The following is an 18,933-nucleotide window of genomic DNA, read 5'->3' on the forward strand; positions in this document are numbered from 1 at the left end:
GATACCTTTATGGTATGATACAGATTAAATGTATATTATTTGCTTTGGAAAGCTGAGCCGAAAATATTTTCCGAAATATGTGTACTATATACATACTTCTTACCTCACAATGTGACAAACTGACTAGGGGTGCAACACTAATTGATTTAATCGATTATTATTTTTTATCGATAACCAATAATTTAAATAAATACATTAATAATCAATCAATATTTGGGGCATGTCATTATGTGCGAAAAGTAAAAAAGAAAGGGCAAACATTTTCAAATCCTATATTAAAATTGCCTAATGGGTCAAACGTAACATTCGGACAAGGCGCACCGTTGTTCTGAACCCCTAGGGGCCTCTCCAGGGTCCCCCGGAGGCCACAGGCGTAACATTGCTCCAATCTGCATAAATCTGTTCAGGGGTCTGCCATGAGAATAGTCACACCAGCGGCCACATGTGGTCCACAGGCGCTCTTTCTCTCCAATCCACTCCAAACTTGGCAAAACACTGTTCAGGGGTCTTGCATGAGAATAGACTAGGGATGGGACAATATGAAAAATAAATGTCATGATTATTGTGGCAAAAATAATTGCGATTAACGATATTATCGTGATAATCAAAATATGCTTAAAATTTTCGATTATTCGATTAATTGAAAAAGTATAGAATAATAAGAAAATAATGTAATGTTGCAATATGACAACAAAAAAACGTGTCATCACCGTGTCTCCCATGTGAGGATGATGTGTTGGCTGAGCAACAGCTCCTCACGTGGAATGTGTTTATTTATAGTTAGCTCAGGAAGATACCTGATTCATTCCAAACTCACATGGTCTCAATCTGAGACAATGGAAGTGGGGAAGGGAGGTAGATTTTAATATATAGGAAGGAAGGAATTAAGGAAGAAAGGGAAGGAAGTGAGGGAGGGAGGAAGAAGATTTGACCACTCACGATCTACAATCTTACAATGCATCACATCGTGACACATTGTGAGCTTGCAGATCGCTATTTCCGGTATCTGTCGTATGACAAAGTAGGATATAAGGTATAGTACTGTATATAACCCTATATAAGTATATAGGGTGTAAGTGATTAAATAAGAGATGTATTTTTCTCCATGTTGCCTTGTGATCTTTAGACTGAAAGAATGAAACGACAGTTAATCAGACTGTTCTGCTATAGGTAGCAAATAAGCCACTTTTAATTAATTATATTTGATGGGAAAGAAATATATTGTTCTTTAGCATTATGTGAATAAACTGTTTGCAATGTGAATATTGAATTGTCATATTGTCATTTTTTCATGGTAACTCATTCTGAATACCAGCTTCCACACAACATCAAATAGAGTATTACTGTCTAAATACCAGCCGCGTGGGGCGTAGCAAAACTAAACAAATAATCTATAATAAATGCATTCATATATAAGTGCTGTTTAAAAAGTGTTAACATTTTAAAGTGTTTTTTAAGGCCTATGTTATTCATTCATTCTGAGATTTTTTTTATTTGTTTGTTTAGTTAATATAGTGTCACAATCATTTTATCCATTTTTGTCTACCCCCCATCTGTGTCTCAGAGGAGGGCTGTGGACTTTTCCTGTAAAGCTGTAATGATATCATGGAAGCCATTGTTCTTGCATTAATACAAATCAAAACATTAAAAAAAAAATCTTGTTAGAAAAAAAAACCTGCCTAATGATGATCTCACTGGTAGGCGGGTTTCTGAAGTGTCCACAGCCCTCCTATGACACAGACCGAGTAGATTTTTTTTTTTTTTTTTTTTACCATTTTATCATGAGCATTAGTGAGGACCAATTATATGAAGATAGGTTGAAAATGGGTGAAGTCGTCCTTTCACCCTCCATGCAAACAAATATGCATTCACTGCCAAGGTTTTGACTTGTATTCATGAGGTTTTTGTTTATTTTCTTTTTGCCTTGATGAAGACCTCAGTGTAAACAGGCACAGTAGCCTTTAGAAATAAATCATTTTTGCATCGAGGCTAGAGTGTTTGACTATTTTACCTTTCCTCCTGAGAGAGATCTTTAACTACTTAAAACCTATACTAGTCCGACCAGTGTCATTCAGGGCTCTAGCTCTGGTAGTATTTCCCATTACAGCACAGGAAATAGCAGATTTACAAGCTCACAACATATCATGCGACATGATGCTGTGAGTTTATAGATCTGCTATCTTTGCTGAATGTTCGCCCCAGAATACGGCCACTAGGATTAAGTGGTTAACTTTTCTTTTTTTTTTTTCTCAGCCGAAGCGTTTCAGTCCATGTATTTTACAGTGAGACCTGAACATTGAGGACATGGTAGACTTTCAGTGTGGCCTAAAAAAAAGTATTTTTTGTCCAAATCAATGTTACTGATAGATAAGAAATACTGGTAGGCTATATGCCAAAAGAAAATGTCTACCAATATGACAAAATCCGTGATTCCTATAGATCATCCAGAGAGAATAGGGAACACACATGCATGCAGTGAAGTGTTCCACTCTCCAAGATGACTATCCATGCTGGAATTAATGCAGTCCACTAGGGGGCACAATCCCACAGGAGAAACCCTTAAATAAAACGTGGACGAAATAACACATGGCTGAATGAAGTTTCCGTTGACTCTCTTTACATCAAAACCAACAGAAAACTGCAGGTTTGGATGTTTTATAATAACAAAGATTCATATACATGGACATTGAATGATAAAACAAAGTTCAAGAGCTTATTTTCATTGTGGCCCTTTTGAGTGTAAAAGTTTGAGTGGCACATGTTGTAGGTGGGCAAAGCTACAAAAAGAAAATAAATCAATACATTCATAATATAACACACACACACACACACACACACACACACACACACACACACACACACACACACACACACACACACACACACACACACACACACACACACACACACACACACACACACACACACACACACACACACACACACACACACACACACACATTGATAGATATTTCTGTAGAAATATGGATAATGTCAGGTGATAGTCTATTGAGAAAGAATAATGTATGAAAGCATGAAATAAATAAGTGTCTGTTTGTTTCCACAAAAAAATACATAATTCTCATCATTATCCGGTACCAGGCCGAAGTGGCCAGGGGTGGGAGATGAATTATGTTTTCACCCCTGTGAGTCTGTCTTGTCTTTGAGCAGCTAATCTTGGACACTGCTGGACCGACCGATGCACGCACACTCCTAGGCCAAGGAAGAACCTCCTCCCCAAATCTTCCAAATCAACGTATCCAACGCATTGCATCGCGACATGTTGTGAGCTTGTAGATCTACTATTTTCAAACATTAGTACTTTTACTTTTGGTACTTATGTTTATGCCAATACTTTTGTACTTTTACTCAAGTAACATTTTGAACACAGGCCTTTTACTTGTAACAGAGTATTTTTATATTGTGGTATTGCTACTTTTACTTAAGGAAAATATCTGAGTGCTTCTTCCTCCACTGTCAACCAGTCACCTCAGTGGTCCTGGGTGGCCAGGATGCAGCGCTCTGATGCTTCTACAAAGGAAAACCTGTTTCTTCATCATGGCCTTTTTGAATACAGTTGAAAAGCGGCTTGATGAAATGCAAAATGTTCTACTGTTAGCCGCTCTGTCTGTCTGGGTGAGACTGAGAGTATGTATTAATCTTTGCTTTGGTGCTTCTATTTGACTATGATTTGAACATCACTTGCATGATGGGAGTTTTTATTTGCCTATCCTCACATAACTCCACAGGAAATGACAGGAGGCTGTTAACGTCTCTTTTTATAGTACAGGATGCATGGAGCTGTCACTGTCCTCGCATGAACCCAACCACATGAGCACACTGTCATGCCTCACGTAAAATTAGCAATACCACAACATAAAAATACTCTGTTAAGTAAAAGGCCTGTGTTCAAAATGTTACTTGAGTAAATGTACGAAAGCATTGGCATCAAAATAATACTTAAAGTACCAAAAGTAAAAGTACACTTATTTTCAAATAGCCTAGGTATAAAATAGGGCTAAAGTGGTTAATGTTGGTTTTATAATCATGTATATCTGCAAAGTAGGCCTACCTAGTATAAAGTTTTCAAATAATTGTTGTAGAGTAAAAGTACAACATTTGCCTATAGTGGAGTAGAAGTAAAAGTACTGAACATTTGAAATATTCAACTAAAGTGAAAATGCAGTACTTGAGTACATGTAGTTATACTGTACGCCACTGTTGAGCAGCCAGATGTGTGTATGAGGTGTCACGTTTCTCAAGGTCAAGGCCCCGCCTCCCCCTGCCACGCTCAGTGATAAAGAGTCAGCTAAAACAGAAAGTAATGATAAAGGAGCCTACAGATTACCTACCGCCGACCAGAGCTATAGCTACCGCCTAATAACTTTGAGAACTTTGTTACCGCAGTAAGACCAGTAAGTCTATTCTTTTATATTACTGTATACATACCAATTGCACCTAGATGATTCATTATGTTTTAAGGCTAAGCCAGATGTTGTAAGACTTGGAACTCAACCAGCCTGTTGCTTTTTTTTGGGTGGGGTCGCGTGCAAATCGTGTTGAAACAAAAAAGAAATGGCTCAAAGGAAACATAAAAAAATATATGAAACTAAAACTAAACACTTTAAAAAAAAAATCCACTTTATCAAGTAAGGGCACGCTCCCACCGCACTTTTATTTTACCCCTGGGGCGGAATCTGCCAATGCTTTGTCAATGCAAATGCGTGGATTTTTGGAAAATAATCTGCAAGACCATGAATCCACGCATTTGTGTGCGTGTGCGTGTGTGTGTGTGTGTGTGTGTGTGTGTGTGTGTGTGTGTGTGTGTGTGTGTTGTCTGTCTGTCTGTCTAATGTGTTCAAAGTCCAGAAGGTGTGGGCGGTGTGTGTGTGTGTGTGTGTGTGTGTGTGTGTGTGTGTGTGTGTGTGTGTGTGTGTGTGTGTGTGTGTGTGTGTGTGTGTGTGTGTGTGTGTTGTCTGTCTGTCTGTCTAATGTGTTCAAATAGTCCAGGCGTTTCGGGCCAGAATCGTGCACTTTACGATACAAGCATGAAATTTGGCACACAGTTAGAGCATGCCATAAGGAACATTTTTGGCTATAGGGCCATCGCAGATTTGTCCTGTGGTAACCATGGCAGCCATTTTCCCAAATGGCCTCCATCTGCTGTTATTTTACCAATAACTCAGGTGCTAGACCACCTAGGATCTTGATTCTGGTGACTAATCCTACATTTTCAAGGATGAGGAATACAGCGGTACTATTCACAACATTCTACTACCTAACTGCATATATCTGGCATTCAGTTAATTAAATAATAATAAACCCATCAAAATATGTAATGATGTAGTACAGTAGATGTTTTCAAACTGACACGTGAGAGTCAAGAATGCAGTACTTCACTGTTTCTTTTATTAGTAGTAATAATAATAATAATGAATAGCATTTTTATGGTGCTTTTCTAAGTACTCAAACTTACTCAAAGCGCTCTTACAATGGTTCATTCATTCATTCAGGGAGGGGACATTGGGAGGTGGAGCGGCGAACATTCGACGCCAGCGTCCCCACTTTTCCCACATTCACACACCAATGGTGGCAAGCTAGCGCCGACCGAATCATTGGAGGCAGTGTAGGGTTCAGTGTCTTGCCCAAGGACACTTCGACATGTGGACAGGAGGAGGAGCCGGGATTCGAACCGCCGACCCACGGATCATTGGCCGACCTGCTCTACCTCCTGAGCCACAGCCGCCCCAAGTAGTAGTAGTATTGCATAATTATTTTCAATGGACTATAAGACACAACAAAGGCAGAGTACTCATGAGTCATAGCCTAATGGCATATAGACCAATTATTTGTTTACCAACATTGAGACTGGACGCACAGGTGATTGTTTCACGCAATCAATTCTCAACCTGTTGTTTTGGGGTGCGCTGATTTCAGCACACCCCAACCCCCTCTTGTGTGTTGGCTAGTGAGGCGCGTCCTAGCGAGACCTGATAGAATGGGTTTCATTGCGCGCATACTGGTTCCGCGCAGACTGGTTCTTATCAGTGTGACGTCGTCTGTTAAGGGGTCTATTCAATAAAGCCAGATAATCTACACAATGTTAGTTGCACAGTCCACCACAGTAGCAAAGGGCAGTACACTGAAGTGCTGCCTTAACACAGCTGCATTGTCCACTGCATCCCTTTTTGCAACCACAGCGGAGGAGTTCCCGAAAGGCCAGGCTCGCTTCTGTGTGGTCCAGTGCACTTCCCATCCTCCTGTCAAAATTAGAATAAGCTTTATTGTCAGATCACAGGTTTACAAGTGTAAAGAAGTGGATTAAATTATTTGTATTCACCTGTCTCCTTCCTCTTCCACCCCCATTCACCTGGGGATGGGAGTTCAGGGGCTGCAACCATCGCCTGTCCCCAACAATGGCCAGCTTGGTAGGCTGCCCTCTTTGTATGTTGAATCAGTGCAGCTCGTGTTGGGGGGAGTCCATCAATTGTTCTGCCCTTCTGGGTGAATAGCTGCTTCCGTGCCTGAATCACTGATGCCTGGCCGCTAGTGCGGTCATAGAGCAATACCACAAAACGCTCCAGAGGCTCCATCCAGTCATCTATTTTGTCTGGGATGGCAGCTAAGGAACTGAAGGCACGTGTGACGTCACCATAGGTTTTCCAGGTCTCCCATGCCGTCTTCTTGCCTCTGCCTCCAAAAGATGACACTGTGTCACATCCAGTAAAGGCATCGAACATGGGTAAGGCTAAGCATCGATCTGGGCCTAATGCCCTTGCCATCTCATGAGCTGCTAAGTTACGGAAACTTTTCCCAGTTCCAAAAGCAACCCACAGCTCAGTCAAGTGGAGGCGTTGGGCTGACGTTACTGCCAGGACTAGCACATCCGTGTCTACTGTGCGTATTGTCACCTTGCTATACCCTTTCTTCACAGCATCTTCTAGGTGTAATATGACACGAGTATCAGCCTCCTCATGTACTGTAGTTAGTTAGGTAGTTACTAGCATGTTGTGAATAGTACCACTGTATTCCTCATCCTTGAAAATGTAGGATTAGTCACCAGAATCAAGATCCTAGGTGGTCTAGCCTAAAATGACAGCAGGTGGTGGCCATTTTGAAAGATGGCTGCCATGGTTACCACAAGACAATTCTAAATAGTACCACTGTATTCCTCATCCTTGAAAATGTAGGATTAGTCACCAGAATCAAGATCCTAGGTGGTCTAGCACCTGAGTTATTGGTAAAATAACAGCAGATGGAGGCCATTTTGGAAAATGGCTGCCATGGTTACCACAGGACAAATCTGCGATGGCCCTATAGCCAAAAATGTTCCTTATGGCATGCTCTAACTGTGTGCCAAATTTCATGCTTGTATCGTAAAGTGCACGATTCCATCAAAATATGGCCCGAAACGCTTGGACTAAAAGTCCAGAAGGTGTGGGCAGTGTGTGTGTGTGTGTGTGTGTGTGTGTGTGTGTGTGTGTGTGTGTGTGTGTGTGTGTGTGTGTGTGTGTGTGTGTGTGTGTGTGTGTGTGTGTGTGTGTGTGTGTGTGTGTGTGTGTGTGTGGCTGGTAGGTGTGTGACAGAAAGAGAAACTGTGCTGCACTAAAGCAAACTTCTTAACCACAAGCCTAAACAGGAATCCCCTTGGCCGGGGGATTTATTGGGCTTTTGTTCTTCAGGCATATGAGCATATGTACCCGATGACACCGGGATGGTTACAGTTTAGGCATTTACCAGACGCTCTTAATCCAGAGCGATGGCAAGACTGTATTATGTTATATTATATTATATTATATTATATTATATTACAGTATGTTACAGTAGCCTACTCCCACTGCGCGTGCTTATAATGTGAAAACGATCCGTTTATGCCGTCCACACGACGACGTATAAACAGAGTTTAAAAAAATATACACTGTGGCCGGAGTTCTCAAAAAGATGCATTTACATGGGCCAAAAACGCATCTGCGTGTGGACGAACCCCCCAAACGCATATATATAGCTACGTTTATAAAAAATACCCGGGTACGTGGGGACGGGGCCTGGCTATGACTGACATCTGCACTGACATTTCCTAAATTATATAGGAATATCTTTATATCTTTATAAAAACATTTTAAAAAAAAGTGCCTCGGACATGGACAAGTCTTGCCACGGACACGTTTGTACGGACATGTGGATGACCCCTAAAACAATTATACACACTTCAGGAAGTTACATCCATGGGATTCACATTTCAAAACGACTGTATCTTCATTCATTTATTTTTTAACACTGTTCCTCTCTTCAGGTTCAGCACGATGACAGCCATAGATGCAATTGTTGGTAGAAAAACAGAACTACAGGACATTCTGAGTGAAGACCCCAAACTCATCGTTGACACAGCAGAGAAGAAGAAGCTTATAACCCGCCGGGAGTACAGAAATCTGACCAGCATGACCAAGGCCAATCATGAAGACCAAATCGGCGGACTTGTGGACAAGATTATTGGAAAAGGAGAAACCACGTGCAAAGCCTTCCTGGACATACTACAAACTGATGCAGGCATCAAGGACACTTACCCTGGGCTGAAGGAGATACAGTGGGACACCAATGCAGGTTCATTACCTTGATAATACTTTAACTTAACCCATTAAGACCTGAGGCTAAAAATATCCTCTAAAACAGTTTATGTTGCTATATCAGTGGTTCTCAAACCCATGTCCAGGACCACCCAAAATTGTATGTTATATATTTGGATGCAATTGTGTGTGGTTTGGAAATTGTGTTGATTTGTGGAGATCATCTTGATGAATGAAACTTGTGATATATAATAACACAAGCCTTTGTTTGCTACAGAGCAAACAAAGGCGTGTGTGTGTGTGTGTGTGTGTGTGTGTGTGTGTGTGTGTGTGTGTGTGTGTGTGTGTGTGTATGCTCTCATTTGAACATTTATGTCGGAGATATCAGATCACTAAAAAACATTTTTTTAAATATTTACAGTTAAAAAGTTTTATGTCATCAAAATGTGGAAATTAGACATTCAAGAAGACATTGATGACACTGAGTGGAAACAGGCATGTTTAAAAGCGCAAAAGCAGACAATAAATACAAGGTTTAAATAACTCCAATATAAATGGTTACTGAGAATGTATATAACTCCTGTCAAACTCCATCATATATCCGCTAGTATCCCAGATGTCTGTACTAAATGTTTAATTGAGAAAGGTACGTTATTTCATTGTATGTGGGAGTGTCCCAAGATGCAGATATTTTGGAAATAAATCATAAAATGTCTGTCAGGAATCTTTAAAACTACAGTTCCTCTAGTGCTAAACTCTGTATAACTGGAATATATCCAAAGAACTTTGTACAAACAACAAACCAGACTAAAATCTTGGACTTTGGACTTCCTCAAGCCAGGAGAGTTGTTGCGCTATGTTGGAAAAACATGGATGCCCCAACATTAAGGATGTGGCACATCCAGGGAACTTATGAGTCTGGAAAGACTAACATATATAGTTAGGGGTAGGCAGAATGAATTTGTCCAGCTCTGGAAAACAAACATGAATGTTATGGAGATCATTACTTAAGAGAAAAGGAAACTGAAAACTATATTTCATATGGTAAAGAAAGTGTAAACAATGTGATATTTTTTTGTTTTTTTTTAATTGCAAGTGCAAGGGTGTTGTATATGTGTATGAATGTGTGTGATAGTGTATGTCCTGTATGTCACAAAAAGTCAATAAAAATATGATTTAAAAAAAAGCCAGTAAGATGTATATTTTGGAATGTGATTTTGTTTTTGACAGGTGGTCCTGTCCACAACGAAGGACACGAGGCAGTATGTGTAAGTAAAAGTAGTGAAACATTCACAAAAAACAACAATAGCATTATCTATTAAATGAATTATAAAAACTCCTTTTGCATACAGATAGTAGTAACTTTGTATTTTAGTCTGATTAGTCCTGGAGCATGCATTGTAGTGTACCATTGTGTATGAAGTGCAAAACCCAAAAATCTGTCTTTGCTGTTTTTAGGACGGTCAGTACAAGTTGACCAGCAAACCTACAGGTCTCTGTCTGATCATGAACAATGAGATCTTTCCCGGCTCTCGACCTAGAGCTGGAACAAACCAGGATGCTGGTATGAATGTTGTTTGGATGCTATGGCACTACGCTCATGCTCTCTGTTGGTTGTTTGTAATGTTGGTTATCTACAGGAGTGGTTCTCAACCTTTTCAGGCCGTGACCCCGCAACATAATCATATTTGGACTGGGGACCCCCCGCCCTGACAAGCACTTTGAATGTAGGAGTTGAGGCATTACATTTTGTTTGACTCAGTTCCACAGATAAATATTGTGAAAATAGCAGATCTACAAGCTCAGTTTTGAGCTTGTAGATCGTCTATTTACACACTTTTTGCCTCTTTCTTATATTATTTGACAATTTGGTCAATGTTTAAAGGAGTAATTCACCCAAAAAATGCCTTATTTCCTATCAATTACACACACTATGAAGCCTTGAATGTTTTTGTTGCATTCCTAAGCCAATCATTTGATGACAGGTCATAGGTCAGTAGGAGACTCAGTAGGAGACTATTTGAGTCTCCGCCGGTCATCAAATTATTGGTTTAGGAATGAGACAAAAACAAAATCTCCATAAATTCAAGGCTTCATGGGGTGTGTAATTGATAGGAAATAAGTATTTTTTTTGGGGTGAACTACTCCTTTAACCAGTTTTTATAGTATAGTTTGTTGATTACTGTTGATGCAGTAATTTCTTTTTGGCATTAAAAGTCCTTAAATTGTCAATTCACTCACTGTCATCTGGGGAACCCCCCCAAAATACTGTGGGTACCCCCCTGAGGTTCCTGACCCACAGGTTGAGAACCACTGATCTACTGATCCTTCTATGACTGCAATGGTCGTAAACTGCTCTTCACAAGCGTGTCAATTTTAAATCTAAAATGTAAACATGACCATATGCTGTAATGGTAGTGTTTCTTTGGAGGTTGAACATTAATGAGTTTGTTTGGTTGTTTGTTTGTTGTTTGTAGTTGATTTGGCACGTACATTCAGCTGGCTGGGCTTCAGAGTGCTGATGTTTAAAGACCAAACCAAGATCCAAATGGAGGAGACGCTGAAACTACTGTCTTCTTTGGAGAACCTCTTCGAGCTACCGATGTACGGCAAAGTACGGGAATGGTCCAGAGACGAGTTCACCGACTTTAATGTTGACGATCCTCCACAGCACGGAGACGCCTTCGTTTGCTGCGTCATGAGTCACGGGGAAAAGGGCGCTGTCTTTGGGACCGACTGGGAGCGTCTCTGCATTGATGACATCACCACGACGTTCAATGGGGTGAAATGCCCCCTCCTTGACAAAAAGCCCAAGGTGTTCTTCATCCAGGCCTGTCAGAAAGAGAGGAATAGTCAGTCTGGGGGTCAAGCAGACAACTCTGCAGAAGGAGACACCATGCCTTCTAGGATGGTCGTGAAAGCAGAAGCAGATTTCCTGGTCGCCATGGCCACCGTGGAGAATTATGCGGCAAACAGACACGCAATAAACGGGACCTGGTTCATGCAGTGTTTGTGGAAACAACTACGAGAGCTCTGTCCCAAGTAACTCTCAAAATCATAATTAAGAATATGACACCAACATGAATATAAACTGTCAAATGAAGATGTTATTAACGAATGCTAAGTCAAACTTTGTCCACCATAATTATTTTTAAATGTTCATAATTGCCTTCATTGCTGCATGTACTACATAGTTTAAAGTTGTTGGAGTGTTCTGAATGTTGTGTGTGTGTGTGTGTTTGTTACAGTGGCGTTGACCTCATGACCATTCTCTATCGGGTCAATGACGACGTTGCCCAGAAGGGGGAGTTTGGGGGCACGCAGATGCCTGAAGCTAAAAAGGTCACCCTGAGGAAAAAGCTGGTGTTCACGCCCATCTCCAATTGATTCCAAACGACAAGCTCACATGCGTTGTTTTTGAAGTGGGTCTTCCTGTCTTGCTCATGACAAAGAAAAGGCAACTGCAATCCAAATTGAGATTGATGGGACAAATTCGGCACAAACATGGGGATGAATTAATTCTACTGCTATGCCACCAAAATGTGGAATGCCCTACCCATCAAAAAGTGAGACTCCCCACCGTCCTTCAAGATGTCTAGACATAAATATCTTGGGTGACAACTGTCTCTATTTCTCTTCCACTCTCTCGCTCTCCTGCTGCTGTCATGTTCAAAGTTCCAGGAATTGTAGGGCAGGCTATCAATGCTGTTGGAGATAATCTCTGCCACACACTCTTGATTGATTTCCTTTTGAAAAAGTGTTGGACTTGATGTAGCGGAGTCCTTCAGGCTCTATACTAGCGTCTTTTCTGTTTTCTGTTATGCTGGGGAAAGCTTTTGCTGAAAATACCCGATTGACAAGTTCACAACGTGTCACAGCGTTCTGCTATTTTCTGTGAGAGCTGCACTTTGCTCAGGCAAAGGACATAAAGTACATAAGGGACCCTCTGAAGTTGGCAACAATTTCTTGGTGCTAAAATCTTTATCAATTTGTAGCAAATAAGCTGGTGATTGAGATAAATTATAGAAATGTTTCATAATCTTAGAATCGATATTTCCATAGCATTTTAAATGTTCCACATTGTTGTAATCACTATATAATTTGTTCGATACCTACTGTATCCTACCGTGTTTTAACACCACTTATTTTGTTGTTATTGTTTGTTTATTATTGTTTAATATATATATTTCTTTTACTTTTTCCCCTTTTAGCAAACTATATAGTCTCCACAGTGGTGGGCAGGACATTTTCCCCTGTGCCACCCGGGCCTATTGATTTTCCTTTAATAATAACCACAGGTTAAAGCTGCACTATGTCACTTTTTCCCCCATAAATGAAATATAATTTTGTCCAATCTGTATGGTAGAGTATGTTAATTCAATATAATTTATACAATTGTGGTGGTTTTATTTTGTCTCCCCCCACTTCTATTAAGACAAATTAAGTCAAAGGGTTAGGGTTAGGATTAAATTGACCATCAGGTAGGCAGGCTCTATTAGCTCAATGATAAAAAAAAAGTTAGCACTTGCGCAGGAAACTGACTTCAAATCCGGGGTAGAAGAGCAAAGTTACATAGTGCAGCTTTAAGTGTATTTTGAATGTTTAGGAAAGTGCTATACACGTTTGATGCATTATCATTCATATTTCGAATATTGCTGTACATGCCTGTACATGCCAAGACAATGTCTTGGTATAAGCTGTGATATATGCCTTCAACACACAATTTTCTGAGAATAAAATACTTATTTTACTCAAACTTTGAATGTTTTTATTTGATTGTACTGAAAGTTGCATTATGAAGTGAATGCTATATTCATGCCAGTCAAGATGCATAATGGCTGTATTGTTCAACGGAGACATTGATTTGGTTTCATTGAACTAGTTTAACGCACATTAAGGGTGCGTTCGGAAATACAGCACTGAGCGCACTGGCCAATACAAACTAATAGGCGAGTGCGCTCCGGTGCGCAATTTCCGAACACACCCTAAGTAAGATCATAGATTACACACTTTATACCAACGTTTTTAGATGCGGGTCCGCGGCCAAATAAATATCAATTTGGGGATCCTTAACATGAAAAGGTTTGAGAACCAGTGCTATCAGAATATAGTGCTTTAACCTTTTAACAAAAATATTTTTGTTTTAACCAAAAACTTATCAAGTCAGTTGACTTGATAAGTTGATTATTTTAAATCTACTTGTGCATGGCTTATTTGTGCTAAAACTATAAGGGGGATAAATTAATTAAACTGAAACCAAAATAGTAAAAGGTTAAATAAAGACTAAAAACTTACTACAAAGAAATATAAATACATACAATAATGTTCATAGTGTTTTCTTCATTATGACATCTGTTGTCATACATTCTATTATCCTACCCTTTCAGCTCCTTTAAATCAAGGCATTCCTTGAAAATAAAAAACTAAATATAAACTAAACAAAATAAACAACTTAAATCATATTGAAATGTAATGAATAAAATGACTATGTCCTGCTCTCAGTGCACACAGTAGCGTTTCCACAGAGATTTGACCCCAACCGCCAGAGGGCAACATGTAGGTGCTATCATCTGCTATTGACGTCTGCAGTGTTGCCATGTCTGCTTAGTATAAGCGACTTTGGGCTTATTTTTCTGTGAAGTTGCTTGTGAAATATTGGTTTGTTTCTAAAGTATAGTTGTTTATCTGGGCTTGTTTGTAAAGTGTAGTTGTTTATTCCACCCTGTATTTTTTTTAATTCTTTAAAGCACTTTGAATTTCCCTGGTGTATGAAAAGTGCTATATAAATAAAGTTGCCTTGCCTTGCCTTTATTTGGGCTTATTTCTAAAGTATAGTTGTTTATTTGGGCTTGTTTGTAAAGTGTAGTTGTTTATAAGTATAGTTGCTTATTTGGGCTTGTTTCACAATTTTCTAATTATTTTACGTGGTTCTCAAATATTTTCATGTCATGGACGGTGGACCCCCACATTAATATGTATTATTAATATAGGCCTATGTCCCCCATCTGAAAATGTTTTGCCAGGGAGCCCTGTACCAGATTTGTGTGGTTAAAATGTTTCAAAGATATTCCAAATATTCCACATTTTATTGCAAGAGTTTTTGAAAATAGCAGATCTACAAGCTCACAACGCGTTGCGATGCAGTGCTCATGTGGCTTCTTTTGTAAAAATTGAGACTCCCCACAGTCCTTCAAATCAAAACCGCCATGAAAGATTTTGCCAAAAGAAATGACCCCCCAATGTGTTTCTGTAAATATACTTTTACTGCTCCTATAGTATTGATGATCTCTTGTATACTGTAGTAGTATTGTATGTCTTTATATGTCTTGATGAATTGAATACACTACGGAAACAAGCTCTCAGGGCTTTTTGTGTTATCCTTTTAACATTATTGTATAACTGTACAAACTGTTAATGAAGTAGTCAAACAATCAATCTAAAGTATACAATATACATTGTATGTAGCAAGGTTATTATAGTTAACGGAAACAACGGAATAACGAAAACTAAAATTGAAAAAACATTTTCGTTAACTGAAAAAAAAAACTGTAATAAAAAAGAAAAAAACGATAACTAACTGAAACTGTATTGTGTGTTTACAAAGCTAACTAAAGCGAGCTAAAATGTCCTTAGTTTTCATTTTGTCAATTCATTTATAAGCTTAATCTGTAACTGAATATTGATTTAAATGCTATCTTTTCTCCAGTTTTTATTACACAATACTTACTCTTATCTGGCCCTTTTCAATCCTGTACCTGACTTATTTTAAAAACGAACTAAAACTATTAGCATTATCAAAAATAAAAACTAGAAACTAATTAAAACTAACTGAATTAGAAAAAAAATATAATCAAAATGAACTTAAACTAAAATGAAAAATCTGTCCATGTGTGCAGCTGTGGTGTGTGATGAGGAGACCCCCAAATTGATATGTATTTGGGCACAGATGCCCATCTGAAACAAATGTGTGTCTGGGAACATGGGGGTCACACATCTGTTGTTTTCATAGTTACAATTTGTACAATTCGTTCATTGGGGTCAGCGTTAGGATTAGGTGTGTTCCTTAGAGGTTAGGTTTAGGGTTAGGTTTAAAAATGCCAAGAAAAAAGTATAAAGCATTTACTATATCAAGAAAAAATTGCCATCCTAAAATGTGTGTGTGTGTGTGTGTGTGTGTGTGTGTGTGTGTGTGTGTGTGTGTGTGTGTGTGTGTGTGTGTGTGTGTATACATACTGTATAAAACAGATGCCTACAGGTGATGACCATCTATCCAGTCACTGCATGTTGCCTCAGCACCACATGCATTCCATCTTCTCTCTCTCTCTCTCTCACACACACACACACACACACACACACACACACACACACACACACACACACACACACACACACACACACACACACACACACACACACACACACACACACACACACACACACACACACACACACACACACACAGTTTATTTCAAACGTTGTCAGTATTAGGCTACATCCAAGACTATAGTCTGCACGATAAAACTTAAAGTCAAGTTTTTATCTCAGAGACGATTATTACCCCAGCACTTCCAGGACTTTGAGTTGGGTGAGTGGGTTACTGGGGAGTGGGGACAGTGGATCTCCTCATGTGGGGGCTGTGTAGGGTCCCACGCTGTTATGGGGCTGGGGGAAACTTTGCAGCATGCTTTAGAGATTTTTTATTTTTATTGAGAGCGACACAGTTTTTTTTGTCAACAACTGTTAATTTGCTAAACTAAAGGAAAAAGCTAAATGTAAGCTGCTAAATTACAACCTGATTCGATAGCAGTTTGTGGCATAGTGTCTTGCAAACACTAACATTAATGACTTCGATCACGGTTCAACAATTCAGCATGCAGAGTTTATATTCATCAGGCTTTCATGGATACCATCAACTTGGTGGACATCTACAAGTCAATAAAGTACAGCCCATTACACCTCATGTTTGAAAGAATACAGGCTGAACTCAATTGTTAAAACAAACTTTTCCTGCCCAGTCTCTGAAAATCACTTCTTTATACCCTCTATCTATTCCCTCTGTTACGGGTAGAATGGTTTAATAATGTCGTCCCCTCATTACAACTGAACACCTGTTGGAAGATTCTGGAAGACCGCAGACCACACCAGTTCAAAATGTCTCTATATAGGAACTGCTATTCATCTTGCAACAGGGCATCCATGCTAAGATTCTGTCATCTCATTTCTCTCTCCAGTATATCGTCGCTGTCGGGCAGAAACCTCCTTTTTGTGTTTTTTCGTAAATTAATGCCCTACTGCCCTACTACTTCATTTTGAATTTGAATCCTGAAAAGTAACAGTTTTGGACATATGAGGTTTCCACCTGAAAGAAACAATATGAAATTGTATTCCTGAATTGGTCCAACAGTGGCTGATCCCAACACTGTGTTATTTGCTCATAACCAGCAACACAGCAACCGGTTCATTTGTATGTAGACAAAAACAAATTAGCATACTAGCTAAAAGGCACAGTCTGGGCAGCCATGACCACTCTGCCTCCTTCCTTACCGGATACCACAGATCTATTCTCTAAACCTCCGCCTCATCTCCTCACCCTGTTTGAGCTGTTCAAAAATAAATATCCCTCGCTTAACCTATTAAGACCGGGAATGCATCTGTGTCATTTTTTGATTTCTTTAACTATTCAAAAATAGCAGATATACAAGCTCATAGAGTGCCGTGCTACAAGCTTGTACTCTACTATATTCTGAATAATCTTTAAAATTTGCAAATCTTTGAATATATATATTTATTTTTAAGCAAACATTTGTAACTCAAATCATTGCTTCTGGGGATTCTACAAATGTCTTCTAAATCCTAACATAACAGTCTTTTTTTAAATGTATGTTGCTATCTATATCAGTGGTTCTCAAACCTTTTCATGTCAAGGACCACCAAAATCTATATGCATTTGGCCGCAGACCTCCCATCCAAAAATATTTTGTCCCAGGGACCACCAGAAGCAAAGATTTTAGTTACAAATGTTCCCTTTAAAACAATATATATTCAAAGATTTGCATAAATGTTCAAGATTTTTCCAAAAATAGCAGATCTACAAGCTTGTAGCGCTGCACTCATTGACACGCTATGAGTTTGTATATCTATTTTTGAATAGTCAAAGAAATCTGAAATGACACAGATGCTTTCTTGGATTGAATGGGTTAATAAGAGAGTGGTCCGCTTACTCCTCTTTTGAACATGTTTTTCCCTTTGTGACAGACGGTATAGGAAAGCAGAGAGGGAGACAGCGTAGGGGAGACACAGGAGGAAGGCGGCTCTGGTGGGACTCGATTCTAGGCCAGCATGTGACGCGCAGTTCTGCAGGTGAGCAACAAGAGCATGGGTTCATGGAGCAAACAAAGCATCTTAAAGAAGCACTGTGTGCCTTTTTATTTTGTACAATCTGTATGGTAGAGTATGTTAATACAATATAACTCATACCATTGGGGTGGTTGTATTTTGTCTCCCTGCTCTTCTATTGAGGCATTTAGATCGTGTCAAAGGTCATGTCTCACCTAAACACAGGAATTTTGACCTGACGGTCACGATTCAATTTATCCACTGAGCAAGCAGGCAGGCTCCATTCGCTCAATGGTAAAAATGTCATAGTGCAACTTTAACCACTTAAGCCCTATACACCTTTGTCGTACAACAAATAGTGAAAACAGCCGATCGACAGGCTCACAACACGTCACAACGTTCCGCATTGTGAGATTGTACACGGCCATAAACTAGAGCCTCAAATAAGATTCAAAATAAATCTCCTCTCTTATAGCTTTGTTTTTACCCTTGCGCTTTATAAGGCTATTTGACACACATACAAAAGACAAGGAAAAACACCCCTTTTTTTAACTCTTGAAGGAACATGTTATTCCAACCAGTTCCCTTCCCCTCCATCAGGTGCCCCGGCTACATACTTTTTGTGAGGGTATTAACTACCGTAGGAGACAAAGGGAGAACATGCAAACTCCACACAGAGTAGGCCCTTTCGCCAACCCCACCCAGGGTATGGGTGCTGATGACTTGGAGGAGACGACATGCCCACAGCGTCCCCCCCGGAAGATTAACTTTTTTGACCGTTAAGAAATCATATAGTCTCTTCAATGTAAATGTGGCTTATTTGTATGTATCCTCTTTTTTTGTTAATGGTACAGTATAGCAAGATACCAGGGTTGTGGCTCTTTCGGAGCGGGAACTTTGGGGGGTGGGAGGGGTAACATACAGTACAAGTACACTCTTTTTGATGCTTTTGTCTTATTGACCTGTATATGATTTGGAAAATACCAATAAAAAAAACTTTGAACAAAACCAAAATAAATCATATCGTCTCTGT

At 39.5% G+C, this 18,933-nt stretch overlaps 1 protein-coding gene across 1 annotated transcript; it reads left to right on the forward strand.

Moving 5' to 3' along the window:
• The first annotated feature begins 4,376 nt into the window (after positions 1-4,376).
• LOC311059141 (caspase-8-like) lies at positions 4,377-13,320 on the forward strand. Its single transcript, XM_084076821.1, has 6 exons — positions 4,377-4,406; positions 8,294-8,601; positions 9,795-9,832; positions 10,023-10,128; positions 11,042-11,606; positions 11,813-13,320. The coding sequence occupies exons 2-6, from the start codon at positions 8,304-8,306 to the stop codon at positions 11,949-11,951; spliced, it is 1,146 nt and encodes a 381-aa protein (XP_083932947.1). The 5' UTR covers positions 4,377-4,406; positions 8,294-8,303; the 3' UTR covers positions 11,952-13,320.
• Positions 13,321-18,933: the final 5,613 nt, after the last annotated feature.

The sequence above is a fragment of the Gymnoscopelus microlampas genome (assembly GCF_963454915.1).
Source record: "Gymnoscopelus microlampas genome assembly, chromosome: 13".
NCBI lineage: Eukaryota > Metazoa > Chordata > Actinopteri > Myctophiformes > Myctophidae > Gymnoscopelus > Gymnoscopelus microlampas.

What these genes read in the sequence shown, in the direction of transcription:
- LOC311059141 (XM_084076821.1), top strand. Translation starts at nt 8,304, where the DNA reads ATGACAGCCATAGATGCAATTGTTGGTAGAAAAACAGAACTACAGGAC. An exon ending in ACAGTGGGACACCAATGCAG is followed by an intron (nt 8,602 to 9,794) that starts GTTCATTACCTT and finishes TGTTTTTGACAG; the next exon opens with GTGGTCCTGTCCACAACGAA. An exon ending in AAGGACACGAGGCAGTATGT is followed by an intron (nt 9,833 to 10,022) that starts GTAAGTAAAAGT and finishes TGCTGTTTTTAG; the next exon opens with GACGGTCAGTACAAGTTGAC.